We start from the raw sequence: 23,482 nt of genomic DNA on the forward strand, positions 1-23,482 counted from the left end.
CTCAAACCTTATGACGAGCAGGTGATTTTGATTGATAAGTTAGAATAAGCAGACATCCTCCCACATTTTCCCACCACCTCCACTGGCCAAGAGCGCAACCAATGCCAGAGCTGACCTTCTTGATCAGCCAGTTCAGTCTCATTGACATGCTGCTAAAGCAGACTCACCTTGAGATGGATCAGTCTCTCAGTTGTGTGCTAGATGAGGAGACAGGTGCTGGGAGAGGTGACAGATGACAAAATGATGATCATATCTGTTGAAGAAGGGGTTCAGGTCCCTTCCCCACTTCTGGTCTGAAACCTCAGGCTGAGGTTTCAGGTCCTTCCAGACTCCTATCCAGACATTTCCTTGCTGCAGCTGGTCCTCCAACTTTCTCCACTAGATGGTTTTTAATTCTCTGAGAGACAAATAACCATTCATGCTCAGGCACACACTTATGGGCAACATAAGTTTCCCAAATTAACCTAATGTGCAACACTCTTTTTTGTGGAATGTGGGAGGAAGTCTGAGTACCCCGGGAGAACACGCAAACTCCACAAAAGTAGCTCATTGCTGCACAATTTAGATACATGAGAAAATGCGTGCAGTCGCTGTCTTTATTGTCTTTCTTTGTGTTGCTACAGGTGTCAAAGGTGCTGGTTCTGGGTTCTGGTGGTCTGTCTATTGGGCAGGCTGGAGAGTTTGACTACTCTGGATCTCAGGCCGTCAAGGCCATGAAGGTAAGAGCAGCAGATATTTCGATATTTCAGCTTTCACATCAAACCGATATCAGATAAAGTGCCCCTTTTAAAAAGACATCTAACATCACACAATCTGTCCCATCACCTGTAATGACCCAATTTGTCTGCATTTTGGTTAATGGACTTTTAATGTGTCATTTATCCTGCTATACTGTATTCTATCAGGTGTACTGTAATTAATGTACTGTCATTATTTCTATATCCCCAAGTCAAATGAAAACCTGAATCTAGAGACTTTATGTTTCCTTCCATACATGAAAACAGTCAAACAGATTTTTTTTTTTTTTTTTTTTTTACAAAGACGCTCTGACATCCAGAAAAAGCACAGATGTAAATAATACAATGAGTGAGTGTTATTGAGCTGGACTGGTTTCATGGCCCTGCTGTTATGCCTGCTGGTGCTGAACTGTCAGGTTTACTGTGACAGGTCCGTTGTTAATGTTATTAGAAGCACCTATATGTTTCTAACTGTGAAAAGGGTTAAAATTTGAAAATTTGAGATAAAAAAAAACACAGTGGCCCTTCTAAAATGACCAGGTGACCTTTGGTGCCATGTTGTTGCAGGAAGAAAACCTAAAGACGGTGCTCATGAACCCAAACATAGCCTCCGTTCAGACCAATGAAGTTGGATCCAAGCAGGCAGACTCGGTCTACTTCCTGCCTGTTACGCCACAGTTTGTCACAGAGGTCATCAAGGCTGAGCGTCCAGATGGCATCCTGCTCTCAATGGGTGGACAGACTGCATTGAACTGTGGTAAGATGTCCACAGTTGTTGTATGAAAGCACAGAAAATGGAGAATGATCATTGTGTGTCCTTCTAGAATCCATCGCATTTGTGACAAAACATGATGATGTAACTCTTCTTCATCAAATAGGTTTTTAAAGAGTTTTTTGTATGTATAACCATACAGTACGTCTGTTTGTGATTTTATTTTGTTCAGGAGTGGAATTATTCCAGTCTGGAGTCCTGGAGCAGTATGGGGTGAAAGTGCTTGGAACCCCAGTAGAGTCCATCATGGCCACAGAGGACAGGCAGCTCTTCGCTGATAAATTGATGGAGATAAATGAGAAGATCGCACCCAGCATTGCTGTGGAGTCGGTAAGAAGAATGTAGACAAAATTATATAATAATAATAATGATAATTTTACTGTAGTATTTCCCTTGAGAAAGCTTTTAATTACAATATTTTTCACAGAGTTTTTCCACACAAAAAAAAATGTAGCAGGGCCACTGTTAAGAGCTGTTGTCTTTGTTTAGCCTTGCAGCACACACACAGTATAACGTATAACGTAAAATAAGATGTTCCCTTAAGGCTTTAAGAAAGTATCGTGGCAAAAGAGAAAGAAATAAGTTTAGTAATTTTAATGTAAGTTTTGGGAAATATTTTTGTTTCTGTGTACAATGCTTCCTACATAAGACTAGTGCGTTTGGAAATGTCTGTGCTCTATCAAACATCTAATATTCATGTGCATCCTCCAGGTGTCTGCTGCCCTGAAAGCGGCGGAGCAGATTGGCTACCCCGTCATGTTACGTTCGGCCTACGCTCTGGGAGGTCTGGGCTCCGGTCTGTGTGCTAACAAAGAAAAGCTGGAGGAAACGGCTCACAAGGTCAGAATATCAAAAAAACTGATTAGTGAAGTTGTTCTCTGTGCCTTGTTTTTTTTTAGATTTGATCAGTCCGAGTTAAGGTCGTACTTTAACAGCCCTGTTCCCCATGTTTACAACATTAACCTGCAAAAAAAAAAAACTCTGAAGTTGTTCGTGATGGGTTACTTTGGTTCTACGCCAAGAGACGAATAGTTTGCTGTTGCTAAGCAACATTCCTTTGTGCTTGTTCCCTTTTCGACATTATGTCTGACAGCTCAATTGGTTCTAATCTGTGATTACAGGCTGCAAAATGAACTGTCTGTAACTGTTTTTGATTGGTGCATACTTTTTATGCCATGCAGTATTTTCTTTTTTTTTTCTTTTTTTGAAGTACTCATTTATAAGTTTCAATGGCAAACATTTCTGTGCCAGCTATGCTCAGCAGCTGTTCACCTGCTTTGTATCAAGGACAGGGCAGAGACATCACCCAGTCTTTGTCTCGTTTGACAGAAATACAAATTAAAAACTCCAAGGTAAGCATTCCTTTGGCCCTGTCTGTCCTTGTCTATTATTAGGAAGAGGATTACATTTATTTCTGTTTGTGGCACATGTACTGCTACAAAATGGCCTTTTGATTCAACTAAAATTTAATCTTCAACAAATTAAAGAGATATATGCATTTGTACTGATTCTTGTATCCATTTTCTAAGCTGGTTTTTCATAGCTGATATACATTTTGAACAGGACACATCAGTCAGAGAGTTTATGCTGTAAGTTATTCAAACACTGAAAAAGTCCCAGTGCTACATGGAACATGGAATCTGTTACAGAAATGCTACGTGTAGAGGACACACAGCAGTAATCTGATAACGCTGTATGTTCATGTCGTAGGCCCTGGCTATGAGCAGTCAGATCCTGGTGGAGAAGTCTTTGCTGGGGTGGAAGGAGGTGGAATACGAAGTGGTGAGAGACGTGGCTGATAACTGCGTCACCGTCTGCAATATGGAGAACTTTGACCCACTGGGCATTCACACAGGTACCGAAGTACTGAGCAGAACTAACTTCTTTCTTCTACAGCTCTATTTTGTTGCTTTACAGTGTAGGACTTTTTGTTTTATTTGTTTTTTTACATAAGTGGAAAACTTTCTAGACCAAATCTACACACTTCTACAGGTGACTCCATCGTGGTGGCTCCAAGCCAGACGTTGTCCAACGAGGAGTACCACATGCTCCGTGAGACGGCCATCAAGGTGGTGCGCCACCTTGGGATTGTCGGTGAATGCAACATCCAGTACGCCCTACACCCATCGTCCCTGGAGTACTGCATCATCGAGGTTAATGCCCGGCTTTCAAGAAGCTCCGCGTTGGCATCCAAAGCTACTGGGTGAGCCAAGATTTATTGTTGGAATTACGCTAAAAAAGTTGGTAACGTTGCACAGCAGACAGCATGTAATATGTAGGATGGATCTCATCATTGGGAACATGAACAATCTGATAACTGATGCTTCCTGCCCACAGGTACCCCTTAGCATTTGTAGCTGCTAAGCTAGCTCTTGGTATCCCCCTACCGGACATCAAGAACGCTGTATCAGAGAAGACCACAGCCTGTTTTGAGCCCAGTTTAGACTACATCGTCACTAAGATTCCCCGCTGGGACCTGGACCGCTTTCAAGGCATGTCCCGGGAAATAGGCAGTGCCATGAAGAGTGTTGGAGAGGTGGGAAAGATCTGGATAAACACTGAACAGCGCTCTTTTTTTTCAGTCTACATACACACACACACACGCTTAAATCCCTTCTTTAAATTCAGGTGATGGCTGTGGGCCGGACCTTTGAGGAGAGCATGCAGAAGGCCCTGAGGATGTGTCATCCATCAGTGGATGGCTTTGTGCCCCGGCTGCCACTCAAGAAGGCCTGGAATGACACTCAGGACCTGCAACACGAGCTGGCCGTGCCCTCCAGCACCCGCATCTTCTCCCTCGCCAAGGTACAGAAATCCTTCACAATGTTAATCCTGATGTTTAGTTTTTCTCATAAAGTGTTTCTGAGAATTTGTCCCTCACTTTGTGGACAAGCTCGCCTTTGAAAGTTTAATTTAGTTAAATAGATACACATAACATAAAGCAGCATAGTCCGGCAGTGTGACCTCAAATGTGAGGGCGAATGAATTCAATCTCAAGTGTGTTTTTGCCACATGCTGTATTTTTATTCATGTAATCGAATGAAGGTGAGAACACACTTTTGTAAGTGCTGCTAGACCCAGGGCCAGGCTCCATTATTCAAACTCTGAGATCTTCTTTGAAGGACTGCAAGGTGAAAAACAGCTACAGGTCCAGCAGGTTTAAAATGTGTTAATCACCAGCTCAGAGACGAGCAGAAGGAAGGGCACGTCAGTGTTGATAACTTGAGCTGTAAAAGATTTGTGTCCCGACAATGGGGACAGATCTGTCTCCTGAACGAGTGACATCGCTGGAGATGGCGACGGCATTGAAGTTCATTGATTTATATCTTCTCTCTCCAGGCCATCACGCAGCAGATATAATGCTGCAGGATGGTTGGTACAGATTTACTCTGTAGTAACGCAAACAGGGATTCTTCCAGGCTGATTGTAATTTCCTTATGAAAGGACAAGGGAGGCTTCACTGTGAGATTTAAAGAGTGAAATCCTTCCACGATCCTGGAATGATTTCTCTGGTTAGACATCTAATATAAAGATAATAAAACATATTTACAGGCTGTTGTCAGTGCCGAACGTCTGTCCTCTTACAGACTGGTGACAGGCTGGTTTTGACACTGATTTTTAATAAAATGCCAAAGAAATATAGTGTTCTTTCAATCGATGTTTTATTTTTTTTTTGCCTGAGGGAGTCCTTGAAGAAGAAGGAATGGATAAAAGTGGCGATGTCGTTTTGTGTCCATCTCAGTGGATGATTTATGTGCAGCAGAATCAGGAGGAACCTGATCAATTTCTGCTTCTGGAGAGTCCTTGCAGCATCCTAAAATGATCATGAATGATGACAGTGAGTCTGTTTATGTACCTTACAGGCCCTTCATAACGGTATGAGTGTCGATCAGATCCATCAGCTGACGGCCATAGACAAGTGGTTCCTCCACAAACTTCACAGGATAACAAAGCTGGAGCAGCACCTGGGAAACTTCAAGAGGTAACACACACACACAAACCCGGTCCATCAAGTGCACTTGTGTCAATGTGTTGTGTGGGTTAATGGTGATGATAATGGTGAGTCAAAGTGACAGTCAAGATAGTGTGTCTTCCTGACTCAGCTTCTCTTCGATGGTTAAACATATGGCCCCACCTTTTAGTGTCAGCTTGTGTTTTCAAACCTCACTCTCAGGTATAAATCCTGTTCTAAGATATCTTAATAATATTTTAGTGAAATATGATTAAATGGTACAAGGATTAAAGCTCATCACAATGTAATGACCTTGTAAAAAACACCTTTGGCCATTGTTTTAAGTTTATATACCAACAAACCTTCATACCAAGATTTTTAAAAATAAGTCTTGGTGAAATGTTTCACCTAAAAGGTCAATCTTCAAAGTGACAATAAACAACACACTCACTGATTGCAAAATTAGGCATTATTAGCTTAGCATTAATAATGGTTTAACATTTTTGTTAAAAAAACTCCTTACTTGATTTACAAGAGTCTCCTTGGTTTTTTAATCAGTTGATCCCTCGACTTCTCTGCAGCTCCACCCTCTCGGTTCAAGGCGTGTGGGTCCATAAATATCCATTATATTTGCAGAATTTTGCTGGATAATTTGTATTTGTAGTTTGTTCTGTGTATTTTTTCCACTCTCTCCTGCTTACTTCAGCTTGCTTGCACTCCTGTCTGTCACACTCCATATTTTGAAACTCCCTCTGTCCTTTTGGACCTACAGGTGGTGGAGTGGGGGTTAGAAATGGACAGACATGTTAAAAACCAGGGAATTTGTTCTTTCTAGAATTTACTGAATATCCTTCACTACAAAATTAGATGCACCCCAGTCTCTTCACGTCTCCCTCTCCCTCTCTCAGGGTTCACATCCTCTCAAGCTGCCTCCCCCCTCTCCCTTTTCCTCTCTCTCTGTGCCCTCCGGCTCTTACCTGGACAGCTCGAATCAAAGCCGCTGTGAATTATCATGGCTCAGCCACGGGCTTCCTGCTGCTTTCTTCTGACTCTGCTGTTTAATAATTAATATTTGGCCGTCTGGCGGGCGCGCGGTGCAACACGCTGACACACTGAAGGTTGCTGTAGCCTGCACTGCCTCTGTAGCAGGGGGACATTGGGATGGGCACAGAACATTAGGCTGCTGTCAGACTGATGGAGCGTAGAGCTGAGTACAGGTGGACTTCAGGCTCCACTGGACAGAAGACTGTGTGGGCATAACAATGCTGCTGCGGTTTGGACTGAAGGATAATTATGATTAGAAGAAAACAAAGTGAGATTTTACAGTTAGCATTATTTTTCTCATTGACTATTTTCACCATGTTGTTGCAAAACATACTGCAGCACTACATAACAATAATAACTGAATAAGATAAATTAGAGGAAAATGAAGATCATTTGTGGGACCTGCTGCTTAATGTTTAAGACAAAGCATTTAAAGGTCTCATGTCTGCATGCTTATAGTTCGAGCCCCTTTCCAGCCAGACATTTTCAGTATCTTTAGCTCTAAATATAATGTTAGCGATCCACCCGTTTATAGGAGGGTCTTCTTCTGCCAGGAAAACCATGTGACAGACCTGTGTCTCTCTGTGTCCAGGAGAAATCACAATCTGGGTTTTAGCAGAGCAGCAGCAGTATAGAAATGGTCGGACGGACATTTGTGATATCCCTCATTTCTGGCCTGTTTGCATATGATCAAAACTATCTAATGGCACTGTTAACCATAAAAGCCTGATGATAGAGAACCCTCAGATATTTTTTCAATTCCTGCAAGATAGTCTCACTTTGGGCATAATAACATACACAACATGTTTTGTAAAGTACTTTGACTGTCCTCGTGTGTTTTTGAAGTCTCATTTCCTCTCTCTGTATTCAAATATACACACAAACTTCATGTTTCACCTGCATGTGATGGTGTGTGTACACGTGTTGCCATGTTGTTGCCATGGCATGCAAACGATTTCACTCAAGCTTTAAATGGTATTTCTTGACATAATAATTGCCCACAAGACAACCAAGCTCTCGGTTAAAAATGCATTTTACCCTTTGATTCTGACTTTTTTCTTTGCTGTTTATGTGGTTTGTTGTTTTTCTGCAAAGCCCTGTGAAGTTAAAACACACACATTTGTTATTCTATGAGGTGGTACAAGGATAAAAGTTCATTAGAATTTAATGAATTTGTAAAAAAAACAAAAAAAACACCTTTGGCCATTGTTTTAAGTTTATATACCAACAAAACCTTATTCAACCATAAATAAATAATTTACTTACAAGGGTTACGGATAAAAGTAGGGCTAGGCTAGCTCAGGATTAGGATTACGGTTAGAGTTGGGGTCAAAACAAGGGTTAGAGTTAGGAAGGTCACAGAGTGGTGGTTCAAAGTTCATTGCATTCGGCTTACTGAGACCATTACGGAAATGTCTCACTTCAGGCTCTATCTCTTACGACAGCCGAGAACCTATCCCTAGCTCTGTGTTAGGGTTAGGGTTAGGGCTTAGAGTTAGGAAGGTCACAGAGTTATGGTTCAAGGTTTAATGCATTCGGCTCACTGGTTCGTGTTCAAATTTAAGGTTAAGGTTAGCAGGTTGTGGTTTAACAGATGAAAGCATTTCTTCCTGTCCTTTACCTAAAGTAATGCTACATTATCAGAATAGTTGGCATGTTGCGTTGTTTGTGGGAGTTAAAAGATAAAATCATTATCTTTTTCATCATGTGTTCAGGCACTGGTATAAGAATAGTTTGGCTTTCAGCATCTTCATAGTTGATTCACATTGATTCACTTCTGGATGTCTGTCGCATATATTCTCTCTCTGCAATAAACCTTGACTTTCTCTTTCACAGAACGACTCAGGATGTTTAAAAAAAGGGTCTCAACACTGAACACATAGCATTATTGATGAAATGAGTTTTAAATGGCTGAACTTGCCAACCTAGTGCTCTGGCAACTCTGAAGGGTGTTCGTCAATTTGTTATTGATTGCTTTGGAGTGTGCTGTTTCTTGCTGCCCACACAGCTGGGTAAGTGATCCAGTCATTACCCACTGACTGGATTTTCTCACAATGGACACAGGTACATGAAGGGAGACGGGGGCAAAAGAAAAAACTTTTAGATGGACTTAGTGCCACATATATGTATTTATATAGGCTAATCATGACTGCGGGTTTTGGTTGATATATTTTTTATAAACTAACAGACATATGATAAAAGTAAAGAAATGGTCTGACTCCTTTACGGCCTGTGCTTATTTTTATATGTGATAAAGAGGATTTTGGGGTGCACCACTAAGTTATTTTGCTACATTTGTTCTTCACACCCATAAAACATTTGATGTTCCGGCGCCTCTGATATGTGTGCCAATTTTTATGTGCTTTCAAGCGTTCCTTGTCCCCCAAGAACAAGCTTTCTGTTCCATAGTGAATAATGTGTTTCCATGCCAACAGTGTTCGATAAAAACAGAAAATCTTCACTATTTAGCATTTGCAACTTCTTTGAAGTTAGTTTGGTAGTTGTTTGTTCAGTAGAAACACACAGTTTATATTAAATTCCTGTTGCTAGTAGCAACTACTTGCTTTACAATAGGACCAGTTGAGGTCATTTGTAGTATAGATTTCAGGGATACTGGTGAACAAGCATCATCTTTATTATTTCTTGTCTTCTTCAGTGACACTGTGCCCAAAGATCTGCTGCTGAAGGCCAAGCAGGATGGATTTTCCGACCAGCAGGTCGGTCAGATTCTCAGCTCCAGTGAGAGAGCAGCCCGAGAGCTGAGGCTCAGTCACGGCATCAGACCCTGGGTCAAACAGGTGAGTACCACTGGGATCCTCGGTGTAGTACAGACTATAAAAGTAAAAAAGAGTGGTCTTTTTGAAACCCCCTTCATGGACATCCTCCACATTTTACAGGTGCATTCTGCTATCACTCATGTAAGATGAATACACACCAAATCTGGTTCCTCTAGCAAAATAGAAACACGTCGAATAAGGCACCATCCAGCCAAAACGCATGTTTTAAGGAACCTTGCAGCTTCCTGAATTAGTATATTGCACCCTAAGTATGGGCCCACAAAGAACTTCACTACATAAAGTCACTACAAACTGCCTGAAATGTGCTCCTATGCATACTCCTATGAACCATTGAGAGGCATTGTTTTGATGAGTGTGTTATTAAGTGAGACCTATCAGGGTTTCTGGGCAAAGAAATGCAACTCCCAGTGTACTGGTCTTATCTCTTGTGTTTTTCTTTAATGAAAGGACAAAACGAAATCGGCTTCTTTGGCTCAGCTCGCCATTTATTGTACAAGGAGGAACACAACTTCACACACGCAGGAATGCAATGAGCTCTGCGACGAACACACACACACATTACAACACAAAACTCAAAATTAGCAGCTATCGTAGCATTTAGGCTAACGATTCTCCCACTATGTGGTGTACTTAAACAAACAAAAAGGTAAATGACATTGCACATCTCTGGCTACTTTTGAAAACGTTAAGTTACCACAGCAGAAATGAAAAACAATGAGCTAGCAGAGCTCATTACCGTACAGCTTACCACGCAGACAGCATGGAGCAAAGCGCCAACAGGTGGCGCCAGTTCCCACTGTCCATGGGGGAAACTTCACAACTGTTACATACATACATAATAATATTTCAAAGACCTGTTACACTAGTATCAGTCAATGACGATGGAGAAATTTCCTTCATAAATGTCTGTCTTAATCAGGTTTCTGCTAAGATTAATACATTTTTGACTGGAAAAAATGAGGGATGTGAAGCAGTGGAACAGACAAAAAAAAGTTTTTTAATCCACAACTTTGTTTGTTTTTACAGATTGACACCTTGGCAGCAGAATACCCTGCAATGACCAACTACCTATACTGCACCTATCACGGCCAGGTATGTGGCCTCTGATAATGGAGGAAATAACATACAGACATAGATGTACTTCCAAAAATATTACTAATGTCCACATGTGTACAAACAGAAATAATTTTGTCTTATCATTCACTTCACCAGGAGCATGATCTAGACTTTAAAGACCAAGGAATTATGGTTCTTGGTTGTGGACCGTACCACATTGGTGAGTGTTTTTGTTTTCTAGGTTACATTTTTTAAATTAATTCCCTTTTCCCCCCAAAATGTATTACTATATCAAATTTCACACATGGGTCTTTAAATACATTTCGACAGTGTTTGTGTGTTCAACACTCTCAGATTTATTTGTGGTTTTTCATCCTTCAGGCAGCAGCGTGGAGTTCGACTGGTGTGCCGTGTCCAGCATCAGAGCCTTGAGACAGATGGGCAAAAGGACTGTGGTGGTCAACCACAACCCCGAGACAGTCAGCACGGACTTTGACGAGTGCGACCGCCTTTACTTCGAGGAGCTGACCCTGGAACGCATCTTGGACATCACCCAGCAGGAGGTTAGGACGCTACCATTAATTACCACGTTCATACAGAATGCTGATGTACATCACAGGGCCTATGTCTGCATACAGGCATGCACGAGAATGGGAATGAGGAGGTCAACAGTCTATTACAGGGTTAAATCAATAATTAAATTCATGTGTATTGAGTACAATCTGATTGAAATCTTGCATGGCGATCAATTTGGCCAGAGCTGTATTGACGAAAAACATAATGAAATCAGTCTTGACAGCTATATCAAAGCTGGACAACACAAGTGGAATTCCTGTGAGTGTTGGCCCAGTATTACAGGCAGATAGATTTATTAATGTGAGACTGGCACACAGGCACACACATAATGGCATAATAACTTCTCAAACTTGAAGCTTTGTGACATGTTTTGGCATAACTGCACTGCTCAAGATGAATTCTTTATTGATAAAAAAAAAAAGATGTGGAAATCAAATGCTATCAGCATGACTTTGAATTATTTCCATGAACTTCCCACAGAGCCAGAGGAGGAAAAATACCCTCGCTGCTCAGAGTGGCGTGGATGAAACAGGACCAACATCTCCATTCTGTTTTATTTCTATAGAAATTCAGACACTGGTTAAATGTGCAGCTTCTGGCCTTAAATGCAGCTAAAGAAAACACTATCATCTAAAAGAAAGTAAAAAAAAACAACTTTGAATTAGGTTTTTAATTGGCACATTTATTATGCAATATTATAGGCTCATGCAAGATTTAGGAGCTTCTGTGTGTAACAGGTGTGCAGATTTTTAAAGTCTTTCTCTGACCTCTCTGTTACACTCATAGTTCTTGCAGCTCTACTAGCAAAATAGTTTTAGGGTAAATATATTATTAGGAGGTCATTTTATATTATTGTGACACTTTTGGGTCATTTTACTTTGTAAGGGTAAATGTTAAAAAGCTGATATTATTTACAGCAACTGAGAGGAAACTGCTTGCATACTTCTCTATAAACTGATTACATGGCAGATTGTATTCTGTAATCTGTATGTGGCCTTTTAATGTGCAGGTATATCTATATGCAGTCTTTTTAAGTCAAGCCTGGAGTTAGAGTTTGTGGGGTTTCTGATTTGGGTCATTTGAAGTATAAGATGGACATACTGCAGAGATGTTGACTGTATGGTGTCATCAGTATGTTGGTGAGCATTGAAATTGTTGCTCACCAACTAAAGCTTGTTGTTCTCTCCAATTATGTGGAAACCAGTAGGCTACTAGAAACTGGTAAATATATCAGTACTTTCACAAATGCACAATGTTGCCAGAGTAAATATCAGCAAAAATTCAATATGGCGCAGCCCTAGAAAATCCAGGTAAATTATAAACTACAGTCTTGATGCTGTCAGTCTCGGACCAGATTTTGAGGGAGATTCAGCTCATTGTGTAAAAGTTTTTGGGATTTTTGAGACCAGAGCAGAGTTCCAGAGCTGCTTTCTTTAGCAATGTGTGTCCTCCTCCAACCAAAGACAAAAGAACATCCAGCTTGAACCACTACATGGGTTACATTTTTAGAGGGGCCTCCTAAGCCCTCTAACTATATGCCTGTAGTTAGAGGGTAACAGTGTTGTTGCTGTTTTGACAGTGATGATGTCGTTGCTGCTGTTGTCGTCTTCCTTGACCAGTGGAAGTAAATTTAGGATACATTGTGTGTGGAGTCCAGCTGACCCTGATGATGTGTAAACATGTACAAGGGCACCATCTTCCTGATATTTTCTGTCCCCATTTGTTGGCGCCTGTGTATTTATATTGCGTCCGCTGAGTTTCCCTTGCAGAGGAATTGTAATCCAGTTAAAGTCGCGATGGGATCAGAGTGTGATTAAGTGTTTGTTTGTTCGGGGAGATAGCATTACCATCAATCCCCTCTTTCACACAGCTACAGTCCCTCTCTTGCCTTATATGTTTGTGTGATAAATACGGCATTAGAGCATGGAGATAAACCCTGGACAGGAGCAGGAGAGGAGGCCCATGAATAATGAAGAGATACAACCTGGCATCACCATGGAAACACCATCCCCCTTGGATCAGCTAGACAGGAAGAGGGGCTGCCTGCTGTTATTAAAAGGGGCATACACACACACCTTCCCTGTTGATAACTAAACCCATGGCATGACAGAGATCAACTGTTTGTGTTGTCTCATATTTTCACTGTGTGATCAGTGGTCAGAGTGATTGGAGGTGGCCACAGCTCTCATAGATCTTGGCTGATGGGTCAGTAGGGAGGCATCTCTCCTCCCGTCCTTCCTCCCTGTGACTCTCCTTTGTTCTCCCTGATGTTATATATTCTTTTTCTTTTCCTTTCCTCTCCTCTCCAGGGTTGCTCTGGCAGCATTGTGTCAGTGGGGGGTCAGATTCCAAACAACCTGGCTGTGCCCTTGCACCTAAATGGGGTGAAGATTCTGGGTACAAGCCCCCTGCAGATCGACCGAGCCGAGGAGCGCTCCATCTTCTCCGGTATTCTAGATGACCTCGAGGTGGCCCAAGCCCCCTGGAAAGCCCTCAGTTCCCTGGTGAGAGGAAATGCACACATAATGAATGAATGATAACTATTAGCACAATATTTTGTGTATTTTTGAGTGATGTGAGGCAGCACAGGAGCATTAATTAGAAAATATTGTTTTTAATATTTTGAAAAACTCTTCACATCTTATTTAGTGCTTTTTCTTCTTGCATTTGGCTCCCAGCTGAATGAATTTGCCCTCAGAGATCAATAAAGTATCTATCTATCTATCTATCTACCTACCTACCTGAGACTCTCTGGTAGAACATGTGGAGCCCTGAAATATGTCTGCAATCAGTGCTGAAATATTCCTCCTCCATTACCACTGCACATGTATTCAGTTACCACTGAGGAGCGATTATCTAGTACACACAAAGATACAATTCTCTATCTCTCAAGAGTCTACCTACATATTCTATTTCCGAGCCATTCTCGAAGAAACAGTTTGTTTTTTAATGGGCTGGAATAACTCCAGCAGAGCCGTGGGGAGACGATTCATGCGTCTCCGAGAAGCTATTTTGTGTTTGTAAATGGTTCTTCACCTGGAGAGTGAGCAGTGGGTAATGATAGAGAGAAAAAGCCTGGACCTGCACAGAGATGGAGAAGGGAGAAAGAGCAATGATGATAATGATGATGATGATGATGAGGAGGAGGACATGCAGCCTTTCCTACCACCACAAAACTCCATCCACAACTCCTGCTCCTTTTTTCACTCCTCATGTAACTGAAAAGAAATGGGGATGAACTGAAGCGCCACTTTTTTAACTTGTGGAGTGCTCACATTCTCTCTTACACTCCTTTGATGTGTCCTGTTCACGGCAGACCTGGAAGTGCCCCCTTTTTATTCCTCAGGCTTTTTAAAATGTGTGTGGCTGAATTGAGATGAAGCAAAATGGGCCTCACTACCAACTACCTCACAGTAGACTGTGTGACGGAGAAGATGAAGCTTCCAGGACTGGAAATTGAAGCCATTACAGATATGCTGTAAAACAGCCATTTTTTTTTCTACCAGCAGGGGTCGTCTTTCTTTGGTGGCAAAAAGACCTCTCATTATACAGAAGTTCTACTGCAACCATCACAAGTTCATAGTTCCACTTGCTAGTTCCAAGTCTTCAGTATAGCATGGTGAACATTAAACATTTTCATATACTGAGTAAAATAATGATAAAACTTTATTAAGTCAAATAATTGTCACTATTGTGTAGGCATATCCTAACCTGTAAGTGATGTTACAATGGCTACATGCACTCCTTTTATACAGCCTATAATAGAACAAACAAACACACTTATTATTAACAATTTAAAAAAAATCTAATTACATGGCATAAATGTTAATTTGTGAAATGTATTTACATTTTTAGGGTCCTACCTGTTCTCAGTTACTTCTAAACATAACAACAACATAATCGTATGTGCTTAGCTATTAATTTGAAATATTCATTAAAAAACTTGAAAGATTTATATGAACTTTCATCAATAAACTTTTTACCATTTTAAACTGAATGAAAAATGTTCATAATAATATTATGAATAAACCAGTGTTTTTTTACTATATATCCTACACAAAGAACACATTTGTAACATACGTAGAATATACAACAAATTACCAGAGTTGCATTGGTTACATTAGTTTTTCTACATTTACCTTTATTTCTGCTGTATTTTATTACTCAAATATTTCAGCCCCTCCAGAAAAAGACCAAACTGCTGGTCACATTCAAGCTGAATGTGATGTTACAGGATGTTAGCATATGTGATTTTTTTTGGTGGGGGCTTCAAACTGTCACATAATTGTGGAGAATATCTGTCATAACTTAAAAAACAAAAACATGATGCGCCTTTTTTTCTTCCTTCACAGGAGGATGCCTTTGCCTTTGCCAACCAGGTGGGCTATCCCTGTCTGCTGAGACCCTCGTATGTTCTCAGGTGAGTTGCCGGCCAACAGACTTTGGAAGCCTGTCTTATTAAGTCTTATCGTATCAGTAGTGTCTTCATCATAAACATATCAGCAGATTTACTACACACTAATGGATTAACTATTAAATACCTTTTATATCATTTGGGCAGATTTAGAAGCAAAAAATTAAAAGGAAAAAATAATTATTAAAAAATTCCATGTTTCTGAAATGATAACAAGTAATATAATGCAGCCCTTGTTGGCGGAAGCATACAAGGAAAAATTAGGGGAATTTCTTAATTGCTAATTTACAAGCTCACTGGTAAATGGATTTAAAAAAAAAAATTTTTACACACACCATGGTCCTTTCATCATGCAGTGAGACTTTTGTCCAGCAGGTGTCATGATAACACCCTGGATTCAGCAGGGCTGCTGGTGACACTGAAAACTTGTTGTACAAAGGAGTTTCAGACTTTTTATGTTTTTATATTCAAGCCGTGATGTTGTTTTGAAAGGGATCCGTCTAAGCACCGCGTGAAGCCGGGGGAAACTCTCAGTAGCATTTAAAACCACCAAATATCAAAGCAATTGAATTCGCTGAAGGAATTCACTGGATGTTAAAAGAACTGTAATCACATTATTAATAATATAATAGTTAATACTCATCTAGTTAATACTGACTAGTGTTGAATGGTGTTTAAGGAGAAGCTCCTCTTCCGCATCAGTGTAGAATGAACCCTCTCTGATCTTTACAAGCCCCACAGCTCCTTCACTTCTCCCCTCTGACGTGCTTGGTAATATTTTTTGAATGCTCTTCTCGGCTCGACATATGCACACTTTTATTTGTCAGATCTACAATACACACACACACACACACACAATCATCTAATTTGCATACCTGCATTCCTTTAAGTTATTAAAACATTATTATTGCAGTGATATCCCACTGCTGTTAGCACTACAATGCAGCTCTGAGGTCACTTCTTTATAAGAAGAGGTTTTAAAATGTTAGTCCATAAACATTCAGACACTGTATCATTTCCCCACTGTTTACAAGCTGTTGTTTACAAGACAAAAGTACAAATGCAAAGTAGTTCTGAGGCGTTTCTGTCAGTGTGAAGGCATATATCTGTGTGGGTGAGCACTGTTCAAGCAATAAGGAAAAGCAGGAAAAACGTTCTTACTTTATCAAAAAACAAAAAAATCTACCAATTGTTTAATATCTAAACCCCATTTAACATCTGTTTAATGCCGGATCTGCCAAAACTTCCTTTACTGGGGATATTTGTGGGAGCTGCCTATAGGTTATATAAGCAGAATGCCATTCTCTGCCAACATCAACCAACTGCAATAGATTGGGAATGGTATATCTCTCCTGTGTTTTTCTCCTTATTGTATACATTGATGGAAAAATGGTCCATCGTTTTTAATAGGCATGGTTAAGACCACTTTTTCATGTCATTCTGATTAGCAGTATGTGATTTCCCCCCTCTTTTAAACTAACCAGTGTATTTGTCTGACGGCCCTTCCCTTCATAATGCTTCTTCAAGTGCTCAGTCATGATGTTGAGGCTTCCAATTGTAGCTCGCTACAGGCATAAAACAAGCATCACACTGTTTCTCAAAGAGTGTTTGACAGTTCTGATCCCAAACGTAGTGCCATCCGAGTCAATGTTATGCCTTCATTTAAATGCATTATGAATTGTCTCTTGCTGGTGCTCAAATGAAGGGTCAGTATTCATCCAGGGTTTGGACATATGTCTGCCTCCAGGCCACAGACAGCTCAGGAATAAAGCTCTGACCCCAGCCTGTGGCCTCGCTCTGTCCTCTTTCTGTAGACCCCTCCTTTTCAAATGGGAGGATAGCCCAGCTAGCAGTTGCAAATCAAAAACAACAAGCACAACAAAACTAGCCTAAATCTGTTGTTTTTTTAATGATGAAGTTTTTAAGAGCCTGGAGTGCTTTACGACCTAAATAGATGTTCTTCTCCCGTTCTCTCTCTCTCCCTCCTTATTCTGACTGTTTCCAGACCTTGTTCCCGATGGTAATAGTGATGCAATGGAGAGATAATGAGTGTTTTGAACAATCATTTGAAGCTTGTATGTTCTCCTGTTTGCTTGCCTCTCTTCCTCTCCTGTGCCCTGCTGATTTCTCCCCCTCTATCTCTCTTCTGCTTCCATCTCACCAGTGGCTCTGCAATGAATGTTGTATATGGAGAAGAGGAGATGAAACGCTTCTTGGAGGAGGCTACGCTGGTGTCCCAGGTGAGATCAGCTCTTGTGTGTACACAGCTGCACATGTTGAAGACATAATGCTGAACTCTCTCCTTAATGTCTCACCCCCTTTTCACCATCTTGAATTATCATGAGGGTATATGACCTCTCTTGTGTACTATTCTCCCTAGTTTTCAGTGAAATAATGCTATCAGCTGTCTGTGTCTACTTCACTGAACACCCAGGTGGTTTCCTGGGGCAGTTGGCTCCTTCAAGGGCTTTAATGTAGGGCTAGAGGCATGCGCACCAATTAGGGGGTGGGGGTGAGGAAATGTACCCACCGACAATGCTTACAGATGTGTGACAATGGCACTAAAAAAAGTGACTGAGACTAACTTCTTGCAGTTTATCCTGCAGCCTCTAGGGGCTCACTTAAAAAACAAGTCAATCCCTACAGACTCCAATGTCTTTAGACTTAATGTGTACAGCCAGGTACAAAATAAATAATAAATAAATAATAAGTTTTTTAATTGATTTTTTTTAAACTTCAAGTAAATGAAGACTTTTGTATTGTATGTCTAATTTAGCTGGACAATGAGGTGTTTGGTGTTTTTGGCATACAGCAATATCTAAATTAGGTAACAAACTTTGTTGCTGTAGCCATATCTTTAAGATACTGTAGCTGTCTGATTGTATCCAAGCAAAAAAGACATGATCTGTTTATATGTGAGCACTGTGAATGTGAAAACGTGGTGAGGAAAACATGAGGCCCCCATCACCGAGCCATTTTACGTGGCTGTATCTTCCCTTAGGAGTCAGTAGAGACCAAAGACGAAGCTAAACCCAATGTTTAATTTGCTTGTTGGTCAGTTACTTTGTTGTAAAAATGATTGGTGGTCAGATCAATCAATGATCTGAATCTGTAGAATAACCTTCCTTTCTTTCCTCCAGGAGCATCCAGTGGTCATCACCAAGTTCATACATGGTGCGAGGGAGGTAGAGGTGGATGCCGTGTCTAAGGATGGAAAGGTGAGGCTTATCATGCTCTCTAATATAAATGTATGTATGTCTCTGTGAAGGCTAAATATAGAGCATATACTTCATACATGTTTTACTGGCAAAAATCACATGATGCGGAAGAACTTAGTGAGATTTCATAACAGACTTCATTCTCTGCTTAACATAATTCTGCAGTCTGGACAACATTATTAGGCAAACATTATTATTGAAACCTGCACACCACATTTTCAAGTATAATACTATTATGTCTATTCATCTCTGCAACTGTGACAGATATTGAGCCTAGAAGAAGAATAAAAGGGGAAGTTACCTCATTTATCTTCAGCGTAAAAAAAATCTACACAATGCAGATCAGATCTGATGAGGAGGATGGAACACGTTAAAACCAAAACGCACAAATGTGGTGGAACTAAATGAATGTTTCTTTAGATCAGTTTAATGCACACTGAAATGATTCTGTTCAACAAACTGATTTAATGTCTGACTGACAGGCAGCACAGATTTGACACTGACTGACTTAGAATACAAATGTAGGTTGAACAGCATCTCCTGAAACAAAAACAGGCCAATGGATGATCATTTAATGACACCTAAAAAAAATCCAAGAGAATTTACTTCTCAATACTGTGTGTGTGTATTTTAGTATAGATAATGCTGTAGGTAGATTATTCTATCAATTATTCTATCAATTTCTATCAAAACAGGTAATCATTTCCCAATAGACAAAATCATGATTGACTACTGGAAACACACCAATTCTTTATGTTCCATATAAATTTGCTTCACATTAAACTGGTTAGACATTTGAAAATGTCTGCAGTATAAGTTACAGTGGCCACTGTGGCACTTGTCCTCAGCACCCTGTCTGTATTTCTTTTGTTTAGACTGTGAGAGTCATTTCAAGGGTGTCAGTTTGAAACGTGGACTATCCAGTTGTATGGTAGATTTTCCTCACTCTGCCCTCTCTGAATACAGCCCCTCCCTTATCTTCAGTATCATATTAACAAGCTGTCCATTCATTGAATACCAAACAGCCCTCATTACTCGTAGCTGGGCTGTGTGTGCGTGCGTGTGTGATTGGGGGGTATACGTGTGGGAGAGTGGAAAAAGTCAGAGATAATACGTATTAATTACAGACTCTATCTGAAGAGTGCTAATGAATGCTGTGGTTAGCAGCAGTTTAAATGAGCTAATGACACAGCGGCTCATTTACAGACACTTACACAGAGTTGCTTGGTGATACTCATCTTATTTCCTTTGGGTGAAATGTAGGAAGTCATTCTTTTGACACTGCACTGCCACATACATTATATTTCACACAGGCTTTTTTTTTTTACAAATACAGGGCTTTGTCTACAAACTTTTGAACCCAACAGTTTGAATTAGTTTTGACTGTTCTTAAACTGGTTGGGATGTGCAGTTCTATAGTCTGGAGGCCATCCGCCTCTGGGTCAGAAACTTTCTCCTGGTCAACAGACCAAGGCTATGAAAGGATGACTTGCCTTGAGAAGGAATTTTTATTATCTATTATAAGCTGTGACCTGCATGTAAATATATTCTAGTTCTCATAAACATTGTGTGTGTGTCCAGGTTCTAGTCCATGCCATTACCGAGCATGTGGAAGACGCTGGTGTCCACTCAGGGGATGCCACTCTAATGCTGCCAACCCAGACCATTAGCCAGGGGGCACTAGAAAAGGTCAGTTAAGTTACACTTAAGTTTACATAAGTTGCTTTTTATTATGCATCTCTGTACTTCTATTTCTTGTCTAATCTCCTCCCGTTGAGTGTGTGAGCTAGATGAGCTGCCCAGTGAGAAATCCCTGGCTGTGTAGCATCAATCTGGAGATGTAGTGTGTTTATGTCCTACAATTTAATGTCCTTGGTGTGCAGTAAAAGATTGGAAAAGTCCTATATGATGCTAGAGGGAACAATTTTGGAGCTGGGGGAATAGAAAGGACATACAAAAAACACTGGTTTGTAAAACAATACACAAAATAAGATGCATTTCATTTGGCTAATGCAAAGACCTACAGATGAAGCATACACCAAACGCGTCCCTCTGGCATCATTTCCTTTTCACACAGCATCTCAAATAAGCTGGCAAGTTTGGTATGCATTTCCTAAAAACTGTAAAAACAGAGACAATCATTGGACTTCAATGATCAGACTACAGTTCCATCTGAAAATATGACTAAAATTCAAGTTTAAAATTGTGATATGAGTTTGCGCTAAGATGTTTGTTGCTGTCTGTTTTACTCTTGTTTAGACAAACAACACAAATAATACTGTCTATTTAATGCCACCTTTCATTGACACTTAAGGTCACCTTTCGCACACATATTGTTATTATCATTTCATCAGAAGAGAGAGGGAGGAGAAGTAAATATAAACAGCAATGCATTTTCTGAATCTAATCTGTAGCCTAAATATTTTTGACAGACCACAGGTAGTCAGTTCCTTTCAAGCTCAGGTTGAATGTTAATAAGTGTTTTTATTTAGGGGTTTTGTATTTGCAAATAGTCTAGCACAGTGCCGGGAGGCAGACAATGTCATTAAAGCTTATATAGAGTGAATACAGTTTAAATCCTGCTGTTTGTTAGACAGTTTTTCATTGTTGGAGGCGATTTTGCATGCTACACACCTGTAATATTTTTTTAACCTCAGTCACCTCTGGGTGGCAAACAAAACACGTATTTCCTTAAACGGCAGCTAGGACAAATGGGGATGCTAACAGCTGACCGAGATTGAAAGGGCAGAGTTTTATACATCTGTGGTTATTGTATCCATAACATTAGTATAAATGACAATCCATTCACGCAGTGACATGTGTCTGTCTTGGTTGTTTCATGAATTGATTTTCAAAGCTCCACTCCTGGCACGCTGTTTTAATAAAGGTTTTAATCAGTTCATATCAGAGTTATTGATCAGCCACACAGGATCATGAAGACAGACTCTGCATGCCCATTTATTTTTCTCCCTGCAAAGTTCCAAGGGTTAGAATGTAACGAATTTCCCTGCTCTCGTATTAGTTGTCACAATTTCTGAAGTTAACTCATAGAACCTAATAAACTTGTAGCCATTTAAGGTGAAACAGTCATGGCGGCACATTAACTGCGAGTTGTTTTCAGTTTCAGTGCAGAAGCCATCTTCATAAAACTCATGGCTCTGACCAGCTAATAGCCAGTTACATGCTCTGAGTTAACAGGCAGAGACCCATCTTGGGGTCATGGACATTTTCCACTCATTACTTACAGCAAGTCCTGCAGTTTCAGGCACAAAATCAAGTTTTCATTTTAACCTCTCATAAGCTTGCAGTCACTTTCTGCCCTCTGCCTGCTTTCACATCTCATAATGTTGGAACCACGGTTCATACTGCCACTCCTGTCTCTATGGCTGTTTTGCATGCAGTATTACAAACCCTGCAGCAATATATGTAGTGAATCTGTTTCCACAGTAGGCTGATTAGTCTGAGCTGATAGCTAACAGAGTCCAATCAAAGGCCAGGTTATTGGGGGATACACGTGTATTTCCTCATTTAATGCTCGCCTGAGAGCTTCCTCACTTTTCATCTCCTCTGTGATGCATTTAACAAATCCTTAACGTTGGATAGAAGGAAGAACAATTTCTGGGTCATGGGGAATGTATAAATGAGCAGAATGGAAAGCATCCGTACTGATTCAAACCTTTTCAATTGTACTTGACAACGTAAAGGCATTACTGCCGCAGACTTTACATAGGAAACAAGCAGTTTGACTCATATGCTATGCCTGCATTTAAAACAAAGATGACGTTTTCCACCTGTGTATGAAATGCTTTAAGACTGCCTCATATTTATTCTGAGTGTGCTCTTTTTCTGTTGCTTTCAGGTTAAAATTGCCACCCGGAAAATTGCACAAGCATTTGAAATTTCGGGGCCTTTTAACACTCAATTTCTGGTTAAAGGCAATGATGTCATGGTAGGTAATATTTCCCAGGGTATGACTAAATGACAGATTGACATTTTCACACTTGATTGCTGCAAATGCAGTTCACTCACAAATTGAAATCACCTTGTGTTCAGACCGATTTGCAAAGCTGAATGGATTTTATGATCAATGTTGCCTTCAGTTTTAATATAGCAGCAACAGCACACATACAGGATGTGTGTGCATATACTCGAGTCATTCGTGCAGTATATTGGTGCATTAGTTATATATACGTATTTGTCTTGTGTGTAGCCAAGGTTTACAGAGATTTGAACACACGTGGGTTTTAGAAGTAACAGGATTTGTGTTCTGTACACTTGTGCTGCAGGTGATAGAGTGTAATCTGCGAGCATCACGCTCCTTTCCTTTTGTATCGAAAACAATTGGTGTGGACTTCATCAACGTGGCAACCAAAGTGATGGTGGGAGAACCTATGGATGAGGCCAGCCTTCCCTCGCTGGAGAAACCCATCATTCCTATAGACTATGTCGGAATCAAGGTAAGAAACAAAAGATTTCTAATGGACTTGGAGATGGATATTGATACTAAGGGTTGACAGATACCGGTTTTTCAAAGCCAACAATTAATAATCTGGGTGACTGATTACTAATATTAACTGATATTTATGGTCTATATTTTTTATGGTCTAAGTGTCAAAATTTAGAATTAGTGTGATCCAAGCTTTTTATAAAGTTAGAATTACGAAAATAAGTCATTTAAATGTCTTTAAAGGCAGGCCCTTACCAGATCTTAATAAAGGTCGTTTAAAATTAAGAGTGATTCGTTCACATAATACATGTAAATTATGCAGTAACAGTTATTATAATATTTGCAGATTTCAAGTTTCAAGCTTATGGTCAGCTAATGAGTCTTATGCAGCTAAGCTAACTGTTAAGTCAACATTTAAGCCCACTAAGAGGCCTCTGTTACACTGAATATGTACAGACATGATCATCA

General features: G+C 40.3%; 1 protein-coding gene across 1 annotated transcript in view; it reads left to right on the plus strand.

Moving 5' to 3' along the window:
* cps1 (carbamoyl-phosphate synthase 1, mitochondrial) overlaps nucleotides 1-23,482 on the plus strand; it is a 39,490-nt gene that overhangs the window by 4,834 nt on the left and 11,174 nt on the right. Inside the window, exons 13-32 of the mRNA XM_028393174.1 lie at nucleotides 624-719; nucleotides 1,305-1,494; nucleotides 1,682-1,839; nucleotides 2,221-2,349; nucleotides 3,220-3,364; nucleotides 3,502-3,712; nucleotides 3,847-4,045; nucleotides 4,138-4,314; nucleotides 5,373-5,491; nucleotides 9,162-9,303; nucleotides 10,330-10,395; nucleotides 10,516-10,579; nucleotides 10,741-10,922; nucleotides 13,245-13,439; nucleotides 15,288-15,355; nucleotides 17,514-17,589; nucleotides 18,490-18,567; nucleotides 20,149-20,256; nucleotides 22,427-22,516; nucleotides 22,854-23,024. Of these exons, the coding sequence (XP_028248975.1) occupies nucleotides 624-719; nucleotides 1,305-1,494; nucleotides 1,682-1,839; nucleotides 2,221-2,349; nucleotides 3,220-3,364; nucleotides 3,502-3,712; nucleotides 3,847-4,045; nucleotides 4,138-4,314; nucleotides 5,373-5,491; nucleotides 9,162-9,303; nucleotides 10,330-10,395; nucleotides 10,516-10,579; nucleotides 10,741-10,922; nucleotides 13,245-13,439; nucleotides 15,288-15,355; nucleotides 17,514-17,589; nucleotides 18,490-18,567; nucleotides 20,149-20,256; nucleotides 22,427-22,516; nucleotides 22,854-23,024 (2,664 nt within the window). The remainder of the gene's footprint in view (nucleotides 1-623; nucleotides 720-1,304; nucleotides 1,495-1,681; nucleotides 1,840-2,220; nucleotides 2,350-3,219; nucleotides 3,365-3,501; nucleotides 3,713-3,846; nucleotides 4,046-4,137; nucleotides 4,315-5,372; nucleotides 5,492-9,161; nucleotides 9,304-10,329; nucleotides 10,396-10,515; nucleotides 10,580-10,740; nucleotides 10,923-13,244; nucleotides 13,440-15,287; nucleotides 15,356-17,513; nucleotides 17,590-18,489; nucleotides 18,568-20,148; nucleotides 20,257-22,426; nucleotides 22,517-22,853; nucleotides 23,025-23,482) is intronic.

Source organism: Parambassis ranga, chromosome 21, assembly GCF_900634625.1.
Source record: "Parambassis ranga chromosome 21, fParRan2.1, whole genome shotgun sequence".
NCBI classification, from domain to species: Eukaryota; Metazoa; Chordata; class Actinopteri; family Ambassidae; genus Parambassis; species Parambassis ranga.